This window comes from Sinocyclocheilus grahami, unplaced genomic scaffold (genome assembly GCF_001515645.1).
Source record: "Sinocyclocheilus grahami isolate Dianchi unplaced genomic scaffold, SAMN03320097.WGS_v1.1 scaffold24.1, whole genome shotgun sequence".
Lineage (NCBI taxonomy): Eukaryota > Metazoa > Chordata > Actinopteri > Cypriniformes > Cyprinidae > Sinocyclocheilus > Sinocyclocheilus grahami.
The window spans coordinates 3,198,419-3,224,205 of record NW_015505203.1 but is presented as its reverse complement, the minus strand read 5'-3'; the positions used below and the strand labels follow the sequence as shown (position 1 = coordinate 3,224,205).

Here is a 25,787-nt window from a genome sequence, read left to right as displayed (position 1 = left end):
ACTTCATCAGTCCCAGCGGCAGCGTAACAGCTTGTTAATTCATGTTCGTGCAATGATGAGATGCAATTAAGTTACCCGATGCATGCCATTTTACTCTCTCGTGCAGAAAAAAGTTGTCAAAGTTACAGTGCACAAAACCCCTGGGTGGACTGACCTGAATGAACTGAAATAAAAGCAGAATATAAATGTTCCTTCTCAGTATTCTGAATTACACAGCACAGCGAGAGCACACGTCGCACGAGCACATTTCTCTGAACTACACTGCCCATAATGCATTTCACTCTGAACTGTTACAGCTGTAGATAGTGATCTTCAGCGTCTCCCGCAACACTGTCATTGATATGACTGCGATAAGCGCGTGCTTCTGAGGCTGTGTGCAGCTGAAATCAACCACACACTCATCACAATGAAAACACTGCTCTTAAAAATAACGAACGTGAACACTGGGATAATCGCCGATGTATATGGTGAACCCCCGTTGAAATGCATACACAAGAATGCTTATTTCATTTAACCTGTTTCATGTCCGTTACTATCGGCGTGTCCTCAGAGCGATTACATATGCTCTAAACTGCGTTTGCTCCGGCTGTATAAACACAGATGCTAAATGCTGCTGCTAATATGCTTAATATTCGCTCCTGCATACAATGCAAACTGCTAACATGACACTTAGTTTAAACTTGATTATGGTTGCTCATTTTTGAATTAAATTAGGCAGACCACTCAATACACACAGCAATATGGATTAGAAGAGCATTCACTTAACTTAGATGTTGATTTCGCTGTTCTGAAGCAAGCTGCAACTGCTACTGCAAGCAGTAATCATATATTTGAATGTTGAGCAGCGAGCTGATTGGCTACCGATACTGGAGAGAACCAATCAGCTGTGCCATGTGATGATGTCATTAGGTCAGATTGAGTTAGACCTATCGGACTGTGACATCTAGAGTTTCATGCCAGAACTCTGTATTTATTTACATTAGAAATATTTTGTAACATTATAAATGTCTTTAAAGGGGTCATATGATGCTTTTTTAAAGATCATTATTTTGTGTATTTGGTGTAACAGAATATGTTGACATGCTTTAATGTTCAAAAAACACATTATTTTTCAAATACTGTACATTATTGTAGGTCCTCTATGCCCCGCCTCTCTCAAACGCTTCGTTTTCTACAAAGTCCCTCCTTCCGACAAGCGCAGTTGTTCTTTTTTTCTAAATGTTTATGTAGGTTATAGTTATAGGGTTAATTTAAATATTTTAGAATTTTTGAGGAGTAATAGGTTGCTAGATAGAAGTTGTTTTTGGCCTTGTGGCGGAGGACTGGGATGGAGGTTTCCTCTCTGTCACTCCGCCATGGAGCCAGGTGTGTGCCTGACGCCGGTGCGATGGTCGAGGACGTGCTCGTGGTGATTGGAGAACAAACAGGATTTGAAAATATTGTATCCACATCCAAAATGAACAAGGCCGTGGTGGTTTTTCTAAAGGATCAAAGTTTTGTGAGTAAACTCATCGTGAGCGGCGTTTGGGTAAGTGGAGCATTTGTTATTGTTTCTCCATTGGTATCGCAGTCGACAAGGGTGAATATTTCTAATTGTTCACCACATATACCTAATGCATGCATTGAAAATGAACTGCAGAGGTTTGGGAAAATAGTAAGTGGAATGACATTAATTCCACTCGGTGTAAAAATGAAGCCCTAAAACACGTGTTGTCTTTTAGGCGGCAGTTGTTTATGATTTTAGAATCACCGACGCTAGATATCTCATTTCGGGTAAAACATGAAGACAAATCATATATGATCTATGCGAGTACCAATCATTTGAAATGCTTTGAGTGCGGTAATTTTGGGCATAAAAAAATTGAATGCCTGCAAAAAACACAAACAGAAGGAAATACCAACAAAACAAATGAAGGTGAACATGCAGTCGCTGGTGAAGCGGAGAATGCAGATAAAAGTAAAGAAATATAGATAGAAAATGGAACTGATAAAGAGCAGAGTGCAAATAATAAAATGAGTACTCATGAACAAAGTGAATCTACTGAAGATATAGGACAGAAAGAATCGTGTGAAAAGAAATTAGGGAAACAAAAGGAAAAAAAAATAACTGTGATGGAGAAAACAAAAGGATGCATTGTGAAGAGGCAGGAACAAGTGATGTGAAAAAATCTCATTATGAGAGTTCTGATAATATTGATGTAGACACTTTTGAGAATCAAATTGATAATATATCTCTGTCTCTGTAATGTCTTCTTTCATGGAGAGCTTTAGAATAGGCTCCATTAACATTAATGGGGGTAGAAATATACGGTAAAGAGCCAGTTTAAATGAGTACATACAAAATAAGAGTATTGATGTAACATTTATACAGGAGACCAATAGTGATGTTAAGAATGAAGTGGAATGGAAAATGGGATGGAGAAGTGATTTATTTATGAGTCATGGTACAAATGTTAGTGGAGGAGTTGCTATTTTATTTTCAAAGACGATTAATATAACCACTGTGTGAAAGGGCTCTTGAAAAATCCTTATAGTTTATTTATGAAGGAATCACAAGGGGTGAACTATTTGTTTCTTTTTGTCTTCTTTATTTCTCCTTTTTCTGTCTTCTTTCATGGAGAGCTTTAGAATAGGCTCCATTAACATTAATGGGGGTAGAAATATCCGGAAAAGAGCAAGATTAAATGAGTACATACAAAATAAGAGTATTGATGTAACATTTATACAGGAGACGCATAGTGATGTTAAGAATGAAGTGGAATGGAAAATGGGATGGAGAAGTGATTTATTTATGAGTCATGGTACAAATGTTAGTGGAGGAGTTGCTATTTTATTTTCAAAGACGATTAATATAACCACTGTGTCTGTTAATGAAATAGAAAGAGGAAGAATTTTGGCTGTTCAAACAATTATAAATGGCACTACTTTTGTTTTTATTAATATTTATGCACCAAATACTGGTGCAGAGAGGATACAAACTTTTCCAAAAAAAAAGCTACACGAGTTTTTAAAACAAAATTGTGAGGAAAATGTATGGTTGATTTTGGGGGGTGACTGGAACTGTACAGTAAATTTTACTTTAGATAGAAATGGAGAAGAACCTCATCCCTCTTCTGCCAATTTTTTACATAATGTTATTAGTAATTCTAATTTAATTGATGTATGGAGACTATAATACCCTACAGTTAAACAGTATACATGAGTAAAGGTTTCTCATGATCATATTAGTACTGCTAGGTTAGACAGATTTTATATTACTAAGGATAAAAGTAATAGAATTTTAAAATCTACAATTTGTCCAAATGGGTTCTCTGATCATCATTTATGTATAATTGAAATTAATGTAAGGATGTCACAAAGTTATAGCTATTATTGGCACTGTAATGTGAAATTGTTACAAGATGTGCTTTTTTGTGAAAAATTTAATGTATTTTGGAGTGAGTGGAAAAAACAAAAAAATAACTATGATGATATTGTTCAGTGGTGGGATATAGGAAAAGCACAAATTAGAATATTTTGTCAAAATTATATATATATATATAACAAATGGTAGGATCAAAAATACTTTTTTTAACTAGAATAAGAGATAAAGCAGATTGAAGGAGAGTTAAGTGTTGGAGATGTTGTGACAGTTGGGAAGCTGGAAGAAAAAAAAACTTTAGCCTCATTATTTCATGAAAAAGCAAAGGGTGCTTTAATTAGAGCTCGCTTTGCATTTTTGAGAGAAATGGATGCACCAAGTTCCTTCCTTCTTTTTTAATTTAGAGCAGAAAGCAAAAGAAAAAACAACAATGATGCATTTGAAAGATGTAAATGGGAATGTGATTTCAGATCTTAAAGAAATGAGAAAAATTGCTTCGGAATTCTATATGGATTTATTTGGAGAAAGACAATGTGATGTTGAATGCATTGAGGAGTTACATAAAGACTTACTGAAACTCTCTGATGAACAGAGTAAACGGCTTGACTCTGGCCTCCAGTTAAAAGAACTGTCTGCTGCTGTTCAAAAACTTTCAACCGGAAAAGCACCTGGTATAGATGGACTTCCGGCTGAGTTTTATAAACAATTTTGGAACCTTTTGAAAGATGATTTATATGACGTCTTTAATTATTGCTATCAACAACATGAATTACCTACTAGTTGTAAAAGAGCGGTTTTATCCTTGTTACCTAAAAAAGGTGATCTTGGTTTGTTGAAAAATTGGAGACCTGTGGCTGTTTTATGCACTGACTATAAAATTTTGGCAAAATGCCTTTCTAATAGATTGAAACCCTTTTTAGAATGTATGGTCAATGAATATCAAACATATTGTATACCCAACAGAACAATAATGGACAATCTGTTTCTTGTAAGAGACATAATAGACATTGCAAGTTTGAATGGTGAAAATTTGGGCATTTTTGCAATCGATCAAGAAAAAACGTTTGACAAAGTTAGTCATTTTTATTTTTTTAAAACGCTTGAAGCTTTTGGGGTTGGTCAGAGTTTCATTTCATGGACTAAAATGTTGTATAATGATGCAACTGCAATGTTAAAAGTGGGGGGGTGGGCTCAGTCGGCCTATTCCAGTATTGAGAGGAATTAGACAAGGATGCCCGTTATCAGGGATGTTGTATTCATTGGCCATTGAACCCTTACTTTGTAAGTTAAAGAAAACATTACAGGGGGTTTCTGTTTAAAAACCTATTAAGTTTGTTGCATATGCTGATGATGTTACCATTTTTATTAAGGATGAGAGAGATGTGTCTGGTTTAAAAGAAACATTGGAAATTTATGAAAATGCATCAACTGCAAGAGTGAATTGGGAAAAGTGTGAAGGTTTTTATTGTGGCCAAAAGGTAAATGAAAATCCACCAGAGCTCCCAGGTGGTGTTAAGTGGAGTCAAAAGGGGCTGAAATGTTTAGGGGTTTATTTAGGGACTGAAACATTTAAGATGAAAAATTGGGAAGGAATGGTGGAGAAGATGTGTAGCCGGTTGTCTAAGTGGTCATGGGTGCTACCACAGTTATCCTATAGAGGAAGAGTTTTGGTCACAAATAATTTAGCAGCTTCGGCACTGTGGCACAAAATGAATGTCCTGGATCCACCAGATGATATTGTCCATGAATTACAAAAAGATTAGTGAGTAAAGATTAGTAAAGATTTTTTTTGGACTGGACAACACTGGACTAAAGCTGCCGTTCTTTTCTTTTCTTACTTAATAGCAGAATCAAGACTTTCAGGCTGCAGGCAGCACAAAAGTTGCTGTACTCGAATAGGTGCTGGACTGAAACAGCTAAAACCCTGTTACACAAAGTTGATGTTTTTAAATATGATTTACATTTGTTTTTAATTAATTTAACAGAAATGGACTTAAAAGAAACATCTGCTTTTTATAAAACTATGCTGAGAACATGGACTTCAATTTTTCAAGTGAAGAGAGACCTGCCTTTTTCTGAGCCCTGGATAAACAAAGAGCCTCTTTTTAATAATCCTTTACTTCAAGTAAAGGTGCTTAATTCAAGAAGCCTTCAGAAAGTAATGTCAAGAGTTGGATGCACAAGGATAATGGACTTAAAACATTATGATGAGTGGTAAAGCCCAGAGGAAATGTGTGATCTGACAGGAATCAAGTCCGTCAGATTCATGAAACACGTAATGGATGAGATTTTTTCATTTTTTCCTCCTACTCGTCATCGAAAATTAAGAAAAGAGGATTTGAATGAAGAAGAGAAAGAGATAAAGAAGGATTTTTTTCCTGAACTCAATGTTTCGGCTTTGGTGGAAGAAGAACCACAAGAGGAATCAATCCTCTCTTTTAGGACTCCAGAGATACATGGTTTCAAAGAGGCTTCAAAGAAAACATTATATTTGGCTTGTGTAAAAGTTGCTCACCAGTCAATTCTGAGGGAATGTAGAGAAACAAAGTGGTCAGATGTGTTGGGGCCAAACTCTTCTCCTAGAAGGTGCTGGAGGTCATTGTATAAATCTCCCATTGAAAAACGAACTGCAGAGTTACAGTGGAGAATTATACATTGGGCAGTAGCTACAAACAGACAAGTGGCACATATCGATCCCACTGTAGAAAAGAAGTGTCCCTTTTGTGATTTGGAGGAATCAGTTGATCACCTGTTTTTATTTTGTTCGTGATTGAGAGGTGTTTTTCAGATATTAGAAAACTGGATTGAAAAACTAGGTGAAGAGTTCAGTGATAATATTTTAATTTTTGGGCCGAATTATAAGGCTTCAGATAAGAGAAGAATTGGTATAATTCATTTTTTAATAGCGGAAACCAAAATGGCAATATGGGTAACAAGGGAAAAAAAGATAAATGAAGAAGTTTTGGTAGACCCTGTTATAATATTAAGAGCTTTTGTGACTTCAAGAATTAGAGCAGAATTTGTGTATTTTAAACTGACTAAAAATCTGGCTTGTTTTATGGAAACATGGGGTTTAAGTGATGTGTTGTGTACTATGGATCATGAGGAAAACCTCATTCTTAATGTTTAAATTTGGTGGTAGGTAATTAAATGTTTGTGTAGAATTGATGTTATGTGATGATGGTTGGTAATTGAGAAAAAAAAAAAAAGGAAAAATAACAAAAAAAACAATAGTAATTTTGTATAAATAAAGAGATGTCAAACGTCTCTCTCTCTCTCGCGCGCGCACGCACACACACACACACACGATGCGCAAAACTCCGCATTTGAATAGTCAATAGCAAATACTTAAACTAATAACAAAACAGTAGCTGATTCAGAAGCATCAGATTGTCATAGCAAAGTCAGAATTACCTCTTCTCCTAGGTTCACGAAACGGTCGTCCATAAAATGCATTGCTATTCTGTTGTAAGTAATCTTAAAGATTCCTAAATGCATCTACTTCCGGAAGGCCAAATAAAGTGCTTTTGCTTTCGCCTAGAAACACACAGCGTCTCCCTGACATGGCTGCTTCAACACTAACTGCAGTTACTGAAACCACGCCTTCTTTCTTTGCGTGCACATTTGGGCGGCATTATGCAACTATTTCCACATAGTGAGGTAGATATGTGGGGGTGTGTTAGAACGAGCCGTTTTAGGGGGGGGCGTGGCAGAGTCTTAACTTTGATAAAGAATATCTCTTTGGTTTTGAGACTTTAGTCTTTGCAACTTCAGGGATCTTATCTATGCACAATCAGCTTGTAACACTCCAAAGAGAAAGGAAAACTTGAAATCGCATCATACGACCCCCTTTAATGTCACTTTTGATCAATTTAACGCATCCCTGCTGAATAAAAGTATTAATTTCTTTTTTATTTTAAACAAAAAAATGTACTTAACTTTTGAATGGCAGTGCAAACTTAAATTTATTTCTGTTTTATGTAAACGTTTAAGGAAATTTAAGTCAAAGAAAAATACTGTTCACATCTCATTACTTCTCTGATGTCATACATCTCTGACTGAAACATGATATTTAAATTTTAAGAAATGTAGGGAGGGACTTGGTTTAATACATCAGGAATTGATTAGATCACAAGAAGTGGTGTTGCATAACAGAATGAAGCCAGACTTGAATGCAAGTTTGCTAAAATTATGCCAAAACAGCTATTTGGCTATTGATTAACGTAATCGAATAGCCAGCATTCCAAAAATGATGTCAGAAGAAAAGTAATATTTTGATGAAAGATTACAGAAGAAGTTTTTGAAATGCACTGAGGAACCGTTCAGAACCAGACTTCATGTTGTCTAGATTAAAGATTCAAAATCACACTGACACTCAGTAATCAAAATGTAACCGACACTGATGACCTCATCAGAGATTTGCATATTAAATTGTGATTGGCCTTCTTTCTTACATTTGTTTGCATTCTGAATTAAAACATAAAGAATGCAAAACCTACAACCTAAACATTATTCTTGCAAGCACTGCTACTTTTTTCAGCAAATGCAAATCTAGTTTCTTCCTCGCACTCTTTCTTTCCCCTTTTCCACTATTGTACTTAAAAACAGAACGTGACTTGTATGTCAGCCCTATTTTTCTTCCTTTTTGCTCTTCGTTTTTACTTGATGCAGCTCCAAGTGTTTTACGATCCACGGTGGAGCCGCGCACAAAAGAGCGATTACCTCCAGAACGCGGCACCAGACGTTACGAGCGTCCAAAACAAAAACGCACACCTTAGACCATCGCTCACAAATTGCACGCTGTTCTGCGCTGGAAAAGTCGTGGATGGGGAAGTCATGGCCTAATGGTTAGAGAGTCGGACTCATAACCCAAAGGTTGTGGGTTCGAGTCTTGTACCGGCAGGGATTGTAGGTGGGGGGAGTGAATGTACAGCGCTCTCTCCCACCTTCAATACCCCGACTGAGGTGCCCTTGAGCAAGGCACCGAAGGCCCAACTGCTCCCCGCAGCATAAATGGCTGCCCACTGCTCCGGGTGTGTGTTCACGGTGTGTGTGTGTTCACTGCTGTGTGTGTGCACTTTGGATGGGTTAAACTAATAAAAAAAAAATTAAATTTAAAAAAAGAAATAACCGGAGAACTTTGAATTATTACATCATGTTTTAAACACACACACACAAGCTCTCTGGCGGGCTGTCAGGAGTTGAGAAATGACACTCGGAGAGAAACGGCGTCACAGGAGAGTGAGAGGAAAGCTTGTTCCTGCCAAAACACAAACAGGATTATTGTGGTGCATTGTGGGTTTGGATGGTGACTGCGCTTGCATCGAGTCCGATCATCTCTAGACTACAGCTTGTTTGTTCACAATAGGAGATGCACGACTACTAGTTAGTAACAGACACTTATATCAGTGAAAGTAAGACTGGATGGCGAATGATGAGTTATTGATATCAGTTAAACACTGACCTGCTGACTACTTTTCTGAACGACTAGTTGACTATGGAGACATGGAGGGAGAAAGTGAGAGATTTAAAGGCTTACGGGGGGTTGTCACATTTCCTCTGTCTGAAGCACGCTCCTGTGCCACATGTTCGGCTGCACATGCTCCACGTGCTCCATGGACTCCAGTCTCCATCCACATGCTGCGGGATGGGTGTTTTACTGACACACTCACCCGCCCTGCACCACTGATAAAGACACACACATAAGTGTTAATCCAGCTAAATGAAGACAAACCACTGGTTTATATTGCTTTCATATGAAGTTGATTACAGGCAGCGCTGCTGTATTGACACCCTGCAAACATTATAGGGTTTGTTCCCAGCCACTAGCCTCATTTATTAAACTGCTGCAATTATGAATTTTATGTTTTAAGAAATCCACGTTGATAACCCCATTGATTTACACTACATTTTTTTAATGCTTTTAAAAAAGAAGTATCTTCTGTTCACCAAGGCTGCATTTATTTGATCAAACATTCAGTAAAACAGTAATATTGTGAAATATTATTGAAATTAAAATAACAGTTTTCTATTTGAATATACAGCATGTTAAAATGTAATTTATTGCTGTGATCAAAGCTGAATTTTCAGCATCATTACTCCAGTCTTCAGTGTCACACGATTCTTCATAAATCATTCTGATATGCAGATTTGCTGCTCAAGAAACATTTCTGATTATTATCAATGTTGAAAACAGTTGTGCTGCTTCATATTTTTGTGAAAACCATGATACATTTTATTTTTCACGATTCTTTGATGAATAGAAAAAACAACATTTATATGAAAATGTAATCTTTTGTAGCATTATAAATGTGTTTACTGTCAGTTTTGTTAAATTTAATGGGTCTCTGCTGAATGAAAGTATGAAATAATTTATTTTAATGTTAACTGTTGAAAACAGTTGTGTTCCTTCATATTTTTTATGGAAACTGATTTTTATCTAACGCGTCCTTGCTAAATAAAAGTATTAATTTCCTTTAAAAGTATACAAAAACTTTTGATTGGTAGTGAACATCATTACAATATTTTAAATAATAAGTCTAAAGTATTTTTTCTTAAATTTATTTGCATATTTTTTTTTATTTTAACACCCTGTACAAATCAGCAGGTTTCTGTCATTATAGTAAATGAAACTTTCAGTAGCACTTTCAGTCTGATATTTTGATCTGCTCCACAGCCAAGTCAAAATGATTTTAACTATAGTATTGGCTGTTTTTAAATTAAAGGTATAATTTCCTTAATATTAACCCTTTGGGGTCCGAGGATGTTTTGGGGCCCTGGAGAAGTTTTAACATGCCCTGACATTTGTGCTTTTTTCAGTTGCTTATAAACATATTAATGGCTAAAGATTAATAACACTGTAATCATAAATGGTTACCTTGTCGGCTCCACATTCAGTGCCGTCCAGCGGTGGATCTAGTTTCGTTTTACATGACGTGTCTCCTTCCACCAAACACCAGAGACCAGCACACATCAGGTGCTGAAAACACAGACAGTTTACATTCATGTGGACAGTATAAAAACAATGTGATAATTTTTGTTTCATTCTTATTTAATTTTATGGTTATAAAAGAGTATTTATGACCCAAACATGCAATACCTGACTGAAAAACACACACTATACAGAATATACAGAAAAAGCACAAATTAAATCTCTTTATTATCTCAAAATTAAAAAAATATATAAGCTTGTACATTTCATGTAACCACAGCCTTTTCTTTCCTCTCCTCAAACAAAGAGACCTTTTTATCCAACAGCCCTTGAGATGGACTGTATTTTCCGTGTCTGTCTGACAAGTTCGTATTTTTACTTTAGCCAGACACGCTCCTTTACTTCTTGTGCTCAATCACATTTTTCAGTCTCACAGAGAGAAACATTTCAAAGGTGGCAGGACGGCCATTAAATTGCCTTATTTACACTTTGTTTTAGACGTCTCTTTTATGTCAGCTCCTCTCAGCCTGCAAGCAACAGACTATTCATCTTCTTCGCGCATGTTTTATGTGAATCTAGGTATCTGCTGTAGCACTGCACAACGTGTAGATGGTATACAGTTATGATGGACGGGCAGCGAGTGGAAATGTTTGCAGCGATGATCTGAACGGTTACAGCTGATGATTACACGCTCAGGAAAGCATGAACTGACTGTGAACTGATCAGATCAAACCTGATACGCCAGCACCTGCCATCCGCTCTGATGTTTTCACTCTGGCAACTTGTGAACTGAAACTTCCAGACGGAAATATCCAGAGATCTGAGGCTTTGCGTGGACAAACATGATTTATGATTAAGTGCAGATACTCTTTTATGTTATTCACCTGCTACAAATGTAGCCTGGTTAATTTTATACTTCCACTAGCTTCATATGGGAATGATCCTAGGGCCAAGATAACACTGAACTAAACTAAACTAAACTAAAATCAAGTCAAAACTAATTTTAAAAAATCAAATGAAATGATGAAGACAAAATGAATTTTTCAAATTGAAAATGGACATATTTATGGAAGCCCGTTTCCGCCACTAAATAAAAAAATATAATTCTGTAAGTCATAATAATGAGAAACTAAGTCATAATAATGAGAAACTAAGTCATAATAATGAGAAACTAAGTCATAATAATGAGAAACTAAGTCATAATAATGAGAAACTAAGTCATAATAACGAGAAACTAAGTCATAATAATGAGAAACTAAGTCATAACAATGAGAAACTAAGTCATAATAATGAAAAACTAAGTCATAATAATGAGAAACTAAGTCATAACAATGAGAAACTAAGTCATAATAATGAGAAACTAAGTCATAACAATGAGAAACTAAGTCATAATAATGAGAAACTAAGTCATAACAATGAGAAACTAAGTCATAATAATGAAAAACTAAGTCATAATAATGAGAAACTAAGTCATAACAATGAGAAACTAAGTCATAATAATGAGAAACTAAGTCATAACAATGAGAAACTAAGTCATAATAATGAGAAACTAAGTCATAACAATGAGAAACTAAGTCATAATGTAGCCTGGATACATTTATACTTCAACTAGTTACATATAGGAATGATCCCAGGACCAAAAGCAACTGCAACAGGATTCTGCCACATATATAATCTTGTTTAGGTCAGAAAGTTTGAGTTGCATGTTGCCGGTGTTTATTTGTGTGTATGTATGCTGCATTGTGTCCGTTTATGATATGGAAGCATGTAGTGCATGAGTGCAGTATGATATCAGTGCATTCCCAGCTAAAAGACACACACACCTCCATATCAGTGCAGAACGTAGCGTTGATGCCGAAGAGGATCTGGCACTGTTCGTCAGCGCTGTAGTGCATCCCGGGAAGTTTGGCCGGCAGACGGATGAGGTAGCGGTTACGTGGGTCAGTATGCAGCAAACAGGCACTTGCTTTCGATCTGGGAGACAGTAGGATGTTAGAGAAATGATGTGCATAACATCTTCACACACAACTGGAGGAATTGCAGACTTTCCTATAAAATAAATTAGGAATTGCTGCGCTTCTAATACTGGCTTTCCATTGCTGATTCATTTGCTCTAAGTAAAATTCCTCTTTCTCCAAGTCCACTTTCTCATCTTTCTTTAAGTGTAAGATTAGACAAACACAGACAGCTGTAGCAGGACAGACTTCTGCAAAACCAAGAGTGGTTCCCAAACTCCTATTCAAGGAGAGCAAAGGAGACATATTTTGGAAAGTTTGACGTTGATGCCTTAAAGCCTAATGAGCACATACACTTCAGGATTCTCAAGCACGTCTGCTCTCTGTAAATATTTAATATTTTAGCTCATCCTAAATGAATCAGGCAGGCATGACCTGTGTGAGAGAAAAAAACAATGTGTTATGGTATGTATGTAATGTAAATGAATTCATAAATAAATAAATATATTCAAAAGGAAATTGTTGTTTTGAATTGAATAGAATAAAATGAAATAAACAGGGTGAAATTAATCAATGGGAATTTAATTAGAAGAAATGCTGACTGCACCTATAAAATATTACAGACTAAAAGTTTAACTTGATTTACTAATTTTTGATTCAAATTGTCACAAATTTGTTTTGTGAAATAAAAAAAACAAAAAGTTATATAAATTAATAAAGAAACAAAATATTCAAAAAGAAACTAAATTTATTTTTAAATGTGTGTTAGTAAAATAAAATAAAATTATTGGGAATTTAATTCAAAGAAACACTGACAATACCGATTACATATGGCAGACTAAATGTGCAACTTGATTTACTAATTCTTGATTTATACGGTCACATCATAAAATACAAACAAATTTAAAATAAAATAAAATAAAATTGTGAATTTTTAATCAATGGGAATTTCATTAAAAGAAACACTGACAATACCTATTACATATGGCAGACTAAATATGCAACTTGATTTAGTAATTCTTGATTCATACAGTCACATGATAAAATAAAATTAAACAAATATAAAATAAAATTAAACAAATTTAAAAATAAAATAAAATCATGCTAGCGTCAGGGTTCTGTCACTTCGGTCTAGTTTATTCATGGTTTTGTGACAGAGCCCTGACACTCCCGTCATGTCATTGTTTTCATGTGAGCGTGTGGCTTCGAGAGTGCTCGAGCCGTGCGCTCTCGTCTGCGTGTCTTGTTTCATTGTTTCATGTTGGAGCATGGTGTTCGGATCCCGGCACTCATGTCTTGTTGAGTTTCGGTTTCGGAGTCTCGCGCTCCATGATCTGTCTTGTTGTGGGAGCGTGCGGCCTCGAGTTTGCTCGGGCCGTGTGCTCTTCTGCCTGCGTTTTTTTTTGGTGTCTTGTGTTGTTGCACGCAGTTCATGTTTTTATCAGCTGCGTGCATTCATGTTAGGTCTTGTGCTGTGTAGCACGCAGCTTGTGTTTTTCATTGGCTGCATGCTTTCTTGTTGTGATGTCTTGTGTGAACACGCGGCTTATGAGTATTCTCATTAGCTGCGTGTTCATGTCTTGTTTTGCACATGGCTGGTGATTTTGTTTTGCTGGCCATATGCTTGTGTTTTTGTTTTGTGTGAGCACTTGGTCTTTGTTTCCTGTGTGCCATGTGCTCTCATGTCAATTGTCTTGACCCAACCCATCTTGTTACCTGATTATTGGTTAATTTGCCCCACCTGTGTTTCCTTCATTACCCTCCTCATTTGCTCCCTATTTATTCTCTTTGTGTTTGCAGTTGCGGGCAGTTCGTTGTTGAATGTTGAGTGTGTGCCTTGTGGCCTGCCCTGCCTTGCCAAGCCTTGTTGCCAGTTGTGTTTTTCCCCATGGGGTAGTGATGGGAAAATGAAGCTTTGCGAAGCACCGAGGCTTTCCCTTCAACTGTATCGTAAAAAGGTTAATTACTCGAAGCTTTTCAAGTTGGTGCACACTAACAACATCTTGTGGTCAAAAGGTGGAAAAAGCTGCCTTTGCGTCCCAGACGACCCAGCCATTTTTGGACGGTTTCAAATAATAAATTAGTTTGTGCTATGAAAACCTGTATAAAGCAAAGGAAATATGAAGTCTATATAAATAAGTCTTCATGTCAGTCATTGTATTACGCAATATGAATACATGAGTCTGTGAATAAATTTGCGGAAAATAGGCAAGGCTGTAAGCATATATAGCCTCCCTGCACTCATGTCTTGTTGAGTTTCGGTTTCGGAGTCTCGCGCTCCATGATCTGTCTTGTTGTGGGAGCGTGCGGCCTCGAGTTTGCTCGGGCCGTGTGCTCTTCTGCCTGCGTTTTTTTTTGGTGTCTTGTGTTGTTGCACGCAGTTCATGTTTTTATCAGCTGCGTGCATTCATGTTAGGTCTTGTGCTGTGTAGCACGCAGCTTGTGTTTTTCATTGGCTGCATGCTTTCTTGTTGTGATGTCTTGTGTGAACACGCGGCTTATGAGTATTCTCATTAGCTGCGTGTTCATGTCTTGTTTTGCACATGGCTGGTGATTTTGTTTTGCTGGCCATATGCTTGTGTTTTTGTTTTGTGTGAGCACTTGGTCTTTGTTTCCTGTGTGCCATGTGCTCTCATGTCAATTGTCTTGACCCAACCCATCTTGTTACCTGATTATTGGTTAATTTGCCCCACCTGTGTTTCCTTCATTACCCTCCTCATTTGCTCCCTATTTATTCTCTTTGTGTTTGCAGTTGCGGGCAGTTCGTTGTTGAATGTTGAGTGTGTGCCTTGTGGCCTGCCCTGCCTTGCCAAGCCTTGTTGCCAGTTGTGTTTTTCCCCATGGGGTAGTGATGGGAAAATGAAGCTTTGCGAAGCACCGAGGCTTTCCCTTCAACTGTATCGTAAAAAGGTTAATTACGCGAAGCTTTTCAAGTTGGTGCACACTAAAAACATCTTGTGGTCAAAAGGTGGAAAAAGCTGCCTTTGCGTCCCAGACGACCCAGCCATTTTTGGACGGTTTCAAATAATAAATTAGTTTGTGCTATGAAAACCTGTATAAAGCAAAGGAAATATGAAGTCTATATAAATAAGTCTTCATGTCAGTCATTGTATTACGCAATATGAATACATGAGTCTGTGAATAAATTTGCGGAAAATAGGCAAGGCTGTAAGCATATATAGCCTATGATCAAAATAACCGAAGATTATCATAGAATGGTCAGTTAAAGTGTCTGAACCAGGAATTAATACAAAATGAACATGCACAAAACTACACATGCAAATATTTATTTGTATTATTATTTATTCTTTTCAAAGAAGTGAGTAACACCTGAAACTGCACAAGTGGTTTGCGTTATTTGAATCAGAATACGAAGCAGTCACGTGGTTGTGTGTGAAAACTAAGCTTTGGTCATCACGGATCATGTGGTTTTGGCAAAATGAATCAAGCTCCGGTACAGTGCTTCACTGGGAGATGTTTCGTTTTTTTTATACAAGCTTCGAAGCCTCGGTGTCGAACGTCCCATCACTACCACGGGGTAGTTTTTGTTATATTTTTTTTAACAAAAGCCCATCTCCTGCACCATTGAGCTACACACTAAATGGGCTGTCTATGTATGTTTATGTACAAGTAATGACAAGCATGTGTGAATTCACAATAATTATGGGATTGCCTTCTGCAGGATGAATACATGTGATGCTGCTCCAAAATGTGATCAAAATAAGGCAGCATAATTTTGCTGCCTACCTTTTGGAACAGCCTTCATGTAGTGTGCACCTACAGTGTGACGCCTACATAGGCAGCTCACCAGGTTTTTGAGCAGAGCCATGCTGTCGTGTTATCGTAGTGCAGAGCTTTACTCTACAGGAGAAAACACTAATCTGCCTAATTGTCTCTGGCATTAAAATGCTCTCAGAAGCTCAACAGCAGAGTTTGGATAGTGCTGGTATCTGCTTGGATACGTTGACACTCTGTAGCCTGAATTGAGGTCAGAAGCGCGGTGGGCACAGCAGACAGTGAATCCTGCAGCTTTATTCTGTCATCGGCTGCAGTACATCCGTGAGGATCGATGACTCCAGCCGGTTCTTTGTTTATAGAGCCGCAGCAGACACTATTAAGCCTGGGCTTCCAGAATGAACTCTCTTCTATTCAAATGCCGCACTGTTTGTACACCTTCCTCAAGGATATTTGCCAGAGAATTAACATTGGAGAACGAGTCTAGCCTGGTCAGTGGTACTTATGTTAGTAATAACTAGTAATAGCTTGTGGAAAATCTATTTAATTATATATATATACAATTATTGAAGTAAAAAATACATATAAAATATAAATAAATTAAAAATAAATAATTTATTATATCTTATTACATTATACATTACATTATATATTATATACAGTGGGTACGGAAAGTATTCAGACCCCCTTAAATTTTTCAATCTTTGTAATATTGCAGCCATTTGCTAAAATCATTTAAGTTCATTTTTTTCCTCATTAATGTACACATAATCAGGCACGCATTACCTGTGTGAGAGAAAAAAACAATGTGTTATGGTATGTATGTAATGTAAATGAATTCATAAATAAATAAATATATTCAAAAGGAAATTGTTGTTTTGAATTGAATAGAATAAAATGAAATAAACAGGGTGAAATTAATAAATGGGAATTTAATTAGAAGAAATGCTGACTGCACCTATAAAATATTACAGACTAAAAGTTTAACTTGATTTACTAATTTTTGATTCAAATTGTCACAAATTTGTTTTGTGAAATAAAAAAAACAAAAAGTTACATAAATGAATAAAGAAACAAAATATTCAAAAAGAAACAAAATTTATTTTTAAATGTGTGTTAGTAAAATAAAATAAAATTATTGGGAATTTGTCACGGTGCGTGCGGGGAGATGAAGCGAGGACTCAATCGCTGGAGAAATGGTACTTTATTTTAGTCATAAAAAATGAAACAAAAACAAACTCAAACCACCCCGAGGGGGAAAAACAGACAGGCAGAGCTAAAGCTGCACACATGCAGACACAAAACACACACAATGAGAAATGACGGATCAGCACAGGACGGCAGACACAAGGAGAATAAATAGGAACCAAACGAGGGAGACACAGGTGGAGCAACTTAAACAATAACGAGGTAACAAGATGGGAGGGGCCAGACAATAGACAGGAGAGAGCACATGGCAACAGACAAACACAACACAAGCCATGTGCTCCCAGAACAGTCATCTGGTGGCCCTCCTGGGCACACCCGCTGAAGACTGTGACAGAATTTAATTCAAAGAAACACTGACAATACCGATTACATATGGCAGACTAAATGTGCAACTTGATTTACTAATTCTTGATTCATACAGTCACATGATAATATCAAATTAAACAAATGTAAAATCAAATTAAACAAATTAAAAAATTTAATAATATAATTGTGAATTTAATCAATGGGAATTTAATAAAAGAAACACCGACAATGCCTATAAAATACGACAGACTAAATTTGCAACTTGATTTACTAATTCTTGATTTATACTGTCACATCATAAAATACAAACAAATTTAAAATAAAATAAAATAAAATTGTGAATTTTTAATCAATGGGAATTTCATTAAAAGAAACACTGACAATACCTATTACATATGGCAGACTAAATATGCAACTTGATTTAGTAATTCTTGATTCATACAGTCACATGATAAAATAAAATTAAACAAATATAAAATAAAATTAAACAAATTTAAAAATAAAATAAAATCATGCTAGCGTCAGGGTTCTGTCACTTCGGTCTAGTTTATTCATGGTTTTGTGACAGAGCCCTGACACTCCCGTCATGTCATTGTTTTCATGTGAGCGTGTGGCTTCGAGAGTGCTCGAGCCGTGCGCTCTCGTCTGCGTGTCCTGTTTCATTGTTTCATGTTGGAGCATGGTGTTCGGATCCCTGCACTCATGTCTTGTTGAGTTTCGGTTTCGGAGTCTCGCGCTCCATGATCTGTCTTGTTGTGGGAGCGTGCGGCCTCGAGTTTGCTCGGGCCGTGTGCTCTTCTGCCTGCGTTTTTTTTTGGTGTCTTGTGTTGTTGCACGCAGTTCATGTTTTTATCAGCTGCGTGCATTCATGTTATGTCTTGTGCTGTGTAGCACGCAGCTTGTGTTTTTCATTGGCTGCATGCTTTCTTGTTGTGATGTCTTGTGTGAACACGTGGCTTATGAGTATTCTCATTAGCTGCGTGTTCATGTCTTGTTTTGCACATGGCTGGTGATTTTGTTTTGCTGGCCATATGCTTGTGTTTTTGTTTTGTGTGAGCACTTGGTCTTTGTTTCCTGTGTGCCATGTGCTCTCATGTCAATTGTCTTGACCCAACCCATCTTGTTACCTGATTATTGGTTAATTTGCCCCACCTGTGTTTCCTTCATTACCCTCCTCATTTGCTCCCTATTTATTCTCTTTGTGTTTGCAGTTGCGGGCAGTTCGTTGTTGAATGTTGAGTGTGTGCCTTGTGGCCTGCCCTGCCTTGCCAAGCCTTGTTGCCAGTTGTGTTTTTCCCCATGGGGTAGTGATGGGAAAATGAAGCTTTGCGAAGCACCGAGGCTTTCCCTTCAACTGTATCGTAAAAAGGTTAATTACTCGAAGCTTTTCAAGTTGGTGCACACTAACAACATCTTGTGGTCAAAAGGTGGAAAAAGCTGCCTTTGCGTCCCAGACGACCCAGCCATTTTTGGACGGTTTCAAATAATAAATTAGTTTGTGCTATGAAAACCTGTATAAAGCAAAGGAAATATGAAGTCTATATAAATAAGTCTTCATGTCAGTCATTGTATTACGCAATATGAATACATGAGTCTGTGAATAAATTTGCGGAAAATATTATATAGGTGTATCATATATCCTTTGTTAATATATATATATATATATATATATACAAATTTAATTTATTCAATTTATTAAATTAATACATTTACTAAATTAAATACATTACATATAAATTTAATACATTAAATTTATATTAAAAAAATTGTGTGTGTGTGTGTTTGTGTGTGTAAATATGATTATAACCTATTAAAGGGGTCATCGGATGCCCATTTTCCACAAGTTGATATGATTCTTTAGGGCAGGGGTCACCACACTCGGTTCTGGAGGACCAGTGTCCTGCAGAGTTTAGCTCCAACTTGCCTCAACACACCTGCCTTGAAGTTTCATGTATACCAGTGTTTCTCAACCCTGGTCCTGGGCGCCCCCAAACACTGCACATTTTGTATGTCTCCCTTATCTGACACACCTATTTCAGGTCCTGGAGTTTCTTTTAATGAGCTAATGAGTTGAATCAGTTGTGTTTGATTAGGGAGACACAAAATGTGCAGTGCTGGGGGGCGCCCAGGACCAGGGGCCCATTCTTCGTACGTCACTTATTACATCCGAGATGAGATGTCACAGCCACGATGATATCATCGTGCTAATCAGGATCTTGCTAATTCAGTTCTTCGAACGCACCTGTTGTTGATGATTAGTATGGCTGGATTGAGTTATCTGAGATAACTGCGCGTTCATGGGTTGGTTTAAAAGGGGCTATGTATCGATACTCGAAGCCACGATCAGCAATGCAGCGATTGGCTGGCAGCAAGACAGCAACGTAATGACATCATATAATTAAAAAAAGACACCAGACGAAAAACTTGACAATTTTAATAAATGAAATGTACACTGCTTTTATTTTATTTAAATTTTATTTAAAAATTATTTATATTCACGATTTCTAATATTTTACATTTTATTTCAATGTAATTAGCAATTCATTTAATTTTATATTTGAACACATTTGTTATGTGACAGCATTAATTAAAGTTTCTTAAGGGTCAAGATCATGTTATCTGCATCTCCTGCGCTCCATCAAGCCACTCCCATAATATCTGTCATCACTCAAATTAATGCACGACTCTACATTATCTGTATAGCATGTGTGTAAGACTCGAATACAATTATGACGTAATAATTGTATGACAAATAAATCTCTCAGTGAGTAAAACTGGCTGTGTCTATAGTATTAAAGACTACACAACATTATTATATTATCTTTACATTTATTTTTAAATGATTATTATTTTAAATTATTGTCCCTGGATTAGTAGGGTACTCTTGTAATAAAGTAGCGTTGGTAACGGACAGATTTTAAGTATCAATTCTGCTTAAAAAGATGCCATCTAATCCTTTTTACATGAAATAAGCCTGCTCCCGAGCAGGTTTAAGCTTACGGACCTGTTGCTATGACAGCAACTCGGGAATGAGCTTCGAAGAACCAAACTATCCAAGATCATGCCAAATCGTCAACAATCAAATCCAGCTAACTGAGTTAGCGACGTACGAAGAACGGGCCCCAGGGTTGAGAAACACTAGGCGCGTTTCCATTACCCTTCAAATTGCGCAAATTGAAATTGCGAATTGAAAATACGCCTAATGGAAACGCGTCAATTTCGCAAAAACGCCCATATATATCGCAGAAAAGTTTTTACGCTCGCATGAGGTGGTTTTTCAGGCAATGCGAAAAAGGATTAATTCGCAAAACTGCAATGGAAACGGCTTTTTCGCATTTACAGGTCACATGGCGTATGTAAAAAGTCATATAATCATTCTTCAACGTACTATAACCTCCAAGAAACACTTCATAAGTGGCCGTGCTCCAGTATAAGGGGCTTTCCCTACTATTAATACTTAAACAATTTACACTGCACACGTCTGCGGTGCAGTGTGGCTCTGATATGGCCACTGAAGCTGATTACAGCCACTTAATGCTTGTGTTTATGTTTTTATACAGTCTATGGTTTATTCCAGCCGCGCCACGCACGTTTCTGAAGCGGCTGTCTTTGCCGCTTCTGTAAAGATACACGCATAAGCCTCCTTTGAATAAATATAGCCAAAATCCGTCAAAATCCCACCAAAATCCGTTGCCATGACTTATCGCGAGAGGCAAAAGGTTACGTTTCAGCCACATAACATTGGTTAATGGAAACGTCGTCATTTCGCAATACTTTTTTATCGACATTCAGAAAATATCGCCAAAGTTTTGCGCAAATCTGTAATGGAAATGCGCCTACAGACGTATACCAAGCAAGACCTTGATTAGCTGCAGGTGTGTTTGATTAGGGTTGGAGCTAAACTCTGCAGGACACCGGCCCTCCAGGAACAAGTTTGGTGACCCCTGCTTCAGGGTCTTAAAGGGGGGGTTCAATGCTGTTTCATGTATTCAGAGTTGTTAACACTGTTAAAGAGTTGGATTCTCATGCTAAGCATGGACAAAGTTTCAAAAAACAATTTGGACATATGGCTCGTACTTCTTGACGAAAGTTTTATAAACAAGGCCCAGATCGACGCTGGATTTGCACATCGTTTGATACTGAAAGATGGAGCGGTCCCAGCTATAAAAGATCCCGGTCATGATTCAGAACTGCAGACGGTAAGTGAAACCGCATCAAATGTCTGTTTTGTTGGCATTTGGCGCCCAAGTACTTGTCACTCTTTAGCTCCGCCCACGGCGCGCCTCCAGGAGCTCTGCTTTTTCCGGAGAGAATCGTAAAGCTGTATCTTTCTTTTATAAATATGATAAAACTAAAGACTTTTTGGAGATATGAAGGATGCAGTACTACTCTATAGGTACTCAAGATTAACATGAGATTGGCTGAAACTGTGTGTGTTATGCCCCCTTTAATGAAAAGTATATAACTATAATACTTTGGTAAAATTTTCTCAATGGTAGTGTAAAACAACACCCTTTTTACCCTGTCAAAATCAGCTCTGTTTTCAGCAACCCGTTTTAGTTCATATTCCTTTAAATGCTAATGAGCTCTGCTGACCCCGCCCCTCTCTTCTGTGGGGTGATGAGCCATTCTCATGATACTGTTTACTTTAGCCGTGGAACTTGCTAACTAGCACGTTATTAGGAAAGGCGATTTGCAAAGATTCATAAAAGAACCTTATACTCACTTATTCTGTAGGTGAGGCTGGATCATGAATGATTTGCGTGAACGTAGACACATTTAGGTAGATCGGGGGCGCATTCCCTTCAGAAACAAAGGTAATCCACTTCAGCGGCTCAGATGTCGGGAGTAAATGACGACTGCTATGTTCATTATTACATCCAACAACAAAACACCTCAATCGCTTAGGAGTCATTCTTGTTTACATCTGCTCCGGCGTCAAAACAATGCCGGACTGATGACAGCTCACTCAGGGCGGCTCTAAGGTAAAACGCCAGTGTCAATCAACAATTGTGGGAGGGGCCTGGATTTGTTTGACGTCACACAGACAAGGAGCTGAGAATGGCTTGATTTGAGAAAGGGGAAATTATTTAACAAGATAAAAAATAACCCACTGGGTGGTTCTTTATCATTATAGGGTGGTTGTGTGCACACACTGCCAACACACATATCAGTTCAAACAACTTGTAAAAGTGCATGTTGCATCCGATGGCCCTTTTAATATATTATGTAATATAATTTAAATATATTATTTTCTAATCTTATAATGTATGTACATTATATATAAAAAAGAGATTTTCATGTATGCACAATTTTTTTTTAATAGTTAAACCAAAAAAACTGAAAATTATTTAAAGGGATAGTTCATCCAAAAATGAAAATGTGATGTTTATCTGCTTACCCCCAGGGCATCCAAGATGTAGGTGACTTTGTTTCTTCAGTAGAACACATATGATGATTTTTAACTTTAACCGTTGCAGTCTATCAGTCGTATAATGCATGGCAATGGTAACAAAATCTATGAGTAAAAAAAACATGCACAGACAAATCCAAATTAAACCCTGCGGCTCGTGACGACACATTGATGTCCTAAGACACGAAACGATCGGTTTGTGCCAGAAACCGAACAGTATTTATATCATTTTTTATCTCTTATACACCACTATGTCCAACTGTCTTTGAGTGCGCGCACGCATCCGGTGCGTGAGGTGTGTACGCGCTCTGGCGTAGTTTACGTTTAGAAAATGTAATTGCATATTGCATTAGCTACAATTAAGGAATCACTGATGTCTATAAACTGTAAAAGCTACTCACCAAATGATAATATCCTTAGTTTTAGTGGTTTGTTTCATGCCTCTAACTCTACATATGAGCAAAAGTAACAGCAAAAACCACCAAAAAGCCACAAACCTGTTTCAAATTGCTCACGTTAACAACTATGTACCATCCTTGTGTCAACAATAGCTGGCATCCATAATTTGCATCCACGTATTAATGTGCAAATTTTGCGAAATTGCATAAAAACGCTGCATGGAAACTTTCTAAAATTCCTAAATTGTGCATAAAAAATGTATATACTTACATTAAGGGTCATATTTACTAACAGCTTGCGCCAGCGCAAACCATTTATGTTGTTAAAAAAATAGTACTGTCAGGATTTAATAAAGATGCACAGTGATGAATTTGCGATGAAAAGGCGTGGACACATTTGTAGAAGTTTCCCTTTCAGATGCAAAATTTATGGGAGGAGAGTATTAAAATGAATCACGCAATGCGATTTAACGTTTGCGCTCGTCAAATTACAGGTATTTGCACCATTATTTAACACTCAAAAAAAGCATGTCTTATAGCAGTTGGTAATTTGCGCTGCTCTTGGTAGATTGCGATGATCATTATGGAAATTATCTGGCTGCATCTGTGTTCTTTAATGTGCGCATTGTCAGTAAATCACCCGCAGAATTTTCCCCTCCCATCGGCGCATTTATGGAATTGCGCATTAACGCTAATTTTCCCTGTTTAGTAAGTCTGGCCCTAAGTGGCTAATTAAATTATGATGGAAACAAATACTGAACAATCGCTCACTGGTTGCAAGTAAAACATTCAAAGAAGTGATTTATCTGCAGCTCTAAAGGACAATTTTGTTTTACAAAAGAATATAATATAAAAAAATAAAAGCTCTTCTTTTGAACTTCTATTCTATTAATCATAGAATTCTGAAAATAAAAATGTATCGACAAAAAATATTAAACAGCACAACAGTTTTTAACTTCAATAGGGATAAAAAATGTTTCTTGAGCAGCAAATCAGCCTATTAGAATGATTTCTGAATGATCATGTTACACTGAAGACTGGATTAATGATGCTAAAAAATCAGCTTTGATCACAGGAATAAATCACATTTTAAAATGTATATTCACATAGAAAGCAGTTATTTTAGATTGCAATATTTTTTCACAATATTACTGCATTTTTGATCAAATAAATGCAGCCTTTGTGAGCACAAGAGACTTCATTTAAAATCTTACCAGCTCCAAACTTTTGAGCAGTGTCATTCACATTGTGTAATTTTCCAAACTCACCTGCAAGCACCAATTACTCCATCCATTCATTAAACAGGAACTCACTTATCTTTATTCTGAAAGGCGCTTTGACTAATGATCGAATAAGCAATGATGACACTAATGAGGTATTGTGGGTGGACTGAAATATGACGTGACACGCTGCTCCCATATGGAGGATGTTTTCATTTCGATTGAGTCGATGCATGCGGCAAACCCCACATTAGTGTTACGCCAATGTTCCTTGAGTGCCGTGATCGTGCTCCTTCAACTGTTATTATTGGAAAACGATCAGCGTCTACACTTGATAAAGCGAGACGAATGGAGCGGCGCTAAAACAAGACTCCCAGACAGTCATTAAGCTTCGTTACGCCCGCGCGCCAAATCAAAATGTCGTAAGCAGATGAAAGATGAGAAACTCTGCTCGCTACTCAAAGAACTCTCAATCCATCAGAAAGCACGATGCTGTTGCATGTGTTTATTAGAGCCTGTAAATGCCATGCTGACAGAAATATTCAACACTAGCGACTCTATAAAATAATCATATTGACATGTCTTGCTACAGCTTATATTGTAAAGACCTAAGCGTGCACATAAACCCATAATGCACTCGCTTTAATAGTGTTTTTACAGACTGGAGACAATGGAGCGCTGTGTGCGTGTGATGACTGGGATAGCGGTATCGGCACCAGTCGGGCGTGATCGGTGCCAGCTCATTACTGCCGGGCATTAAAGCCGACTTTGGCCGTGGCGGCACACTATACTGGAGCAGGTACAGCGATAACTCCTCTGAAGACTGGCGCTTACGCTAATGTAGCTTGGCCATTTTTCCAGACAAATTTTGGTGTTGGCTGCCCATCATTGTTCTATCAAAGAGGGCTTTATGCTAGCGAGAAGATGAAGGGGAGCTATTGTGAGAAGCGTGTTTTTGTTCGGGCAGAGCAGGTAATACGTCGTCATGGCATTCGGTTCAATCCTATAACTCATGTGAATGATGTGTGAACGCGAAATGTTCATTTACAGCATGTTCTCTTTCAAGTATGTCTAGGTTTTCCAAACCACATGGTGAGGATGGAAGTGTGTTCGCTGTCTCAACCGCTCATTTAACGAGAGAAACCTGATGAAGAGGGACGTATGCAAGCAACCTGTTGTTAAAAGAGCAGAGGTGGATATTTAGAAAAACCAACAGAGCGCAATGCATGATTTAAATAACCAATTTAGATTACAAACTA

At 37.3% G+C, this 25,787-nt stretch overlaps 1 protein-coding gene across 1 annotated transcript in view; it reads right to left on the bottom strand.

Moving 5' to 3' along the window:
* Positions 1–25,787, bottom strand: part of LOC107563246 (A disintegrin and metalloproteinase with thrombospondin motifs 17-like) — a 122,277-nt gene that overhangs the window by 60,402 nt on the left and 36,088 nt on the right. Inside the window, exons 11-13 of the mRNA XM_016248067.1 lie at positions 12,116–12,266; positions 10,239–10,340; positions 8,901–9,046 (exon numbers count right to left, since the gene is read on the bottom strand). Of these exons, the coding sequence (XP_016103553.1) occupies positions 8,901–9,046; positions 10,239–10,340; positions 12,116–12,266 (399 nt within the window). The remainder of the gene's footprint in view (positions 1–8,900; positions 9,047–10,238; positions 10,341–12,115; positions 12,267–25,787) is intronic.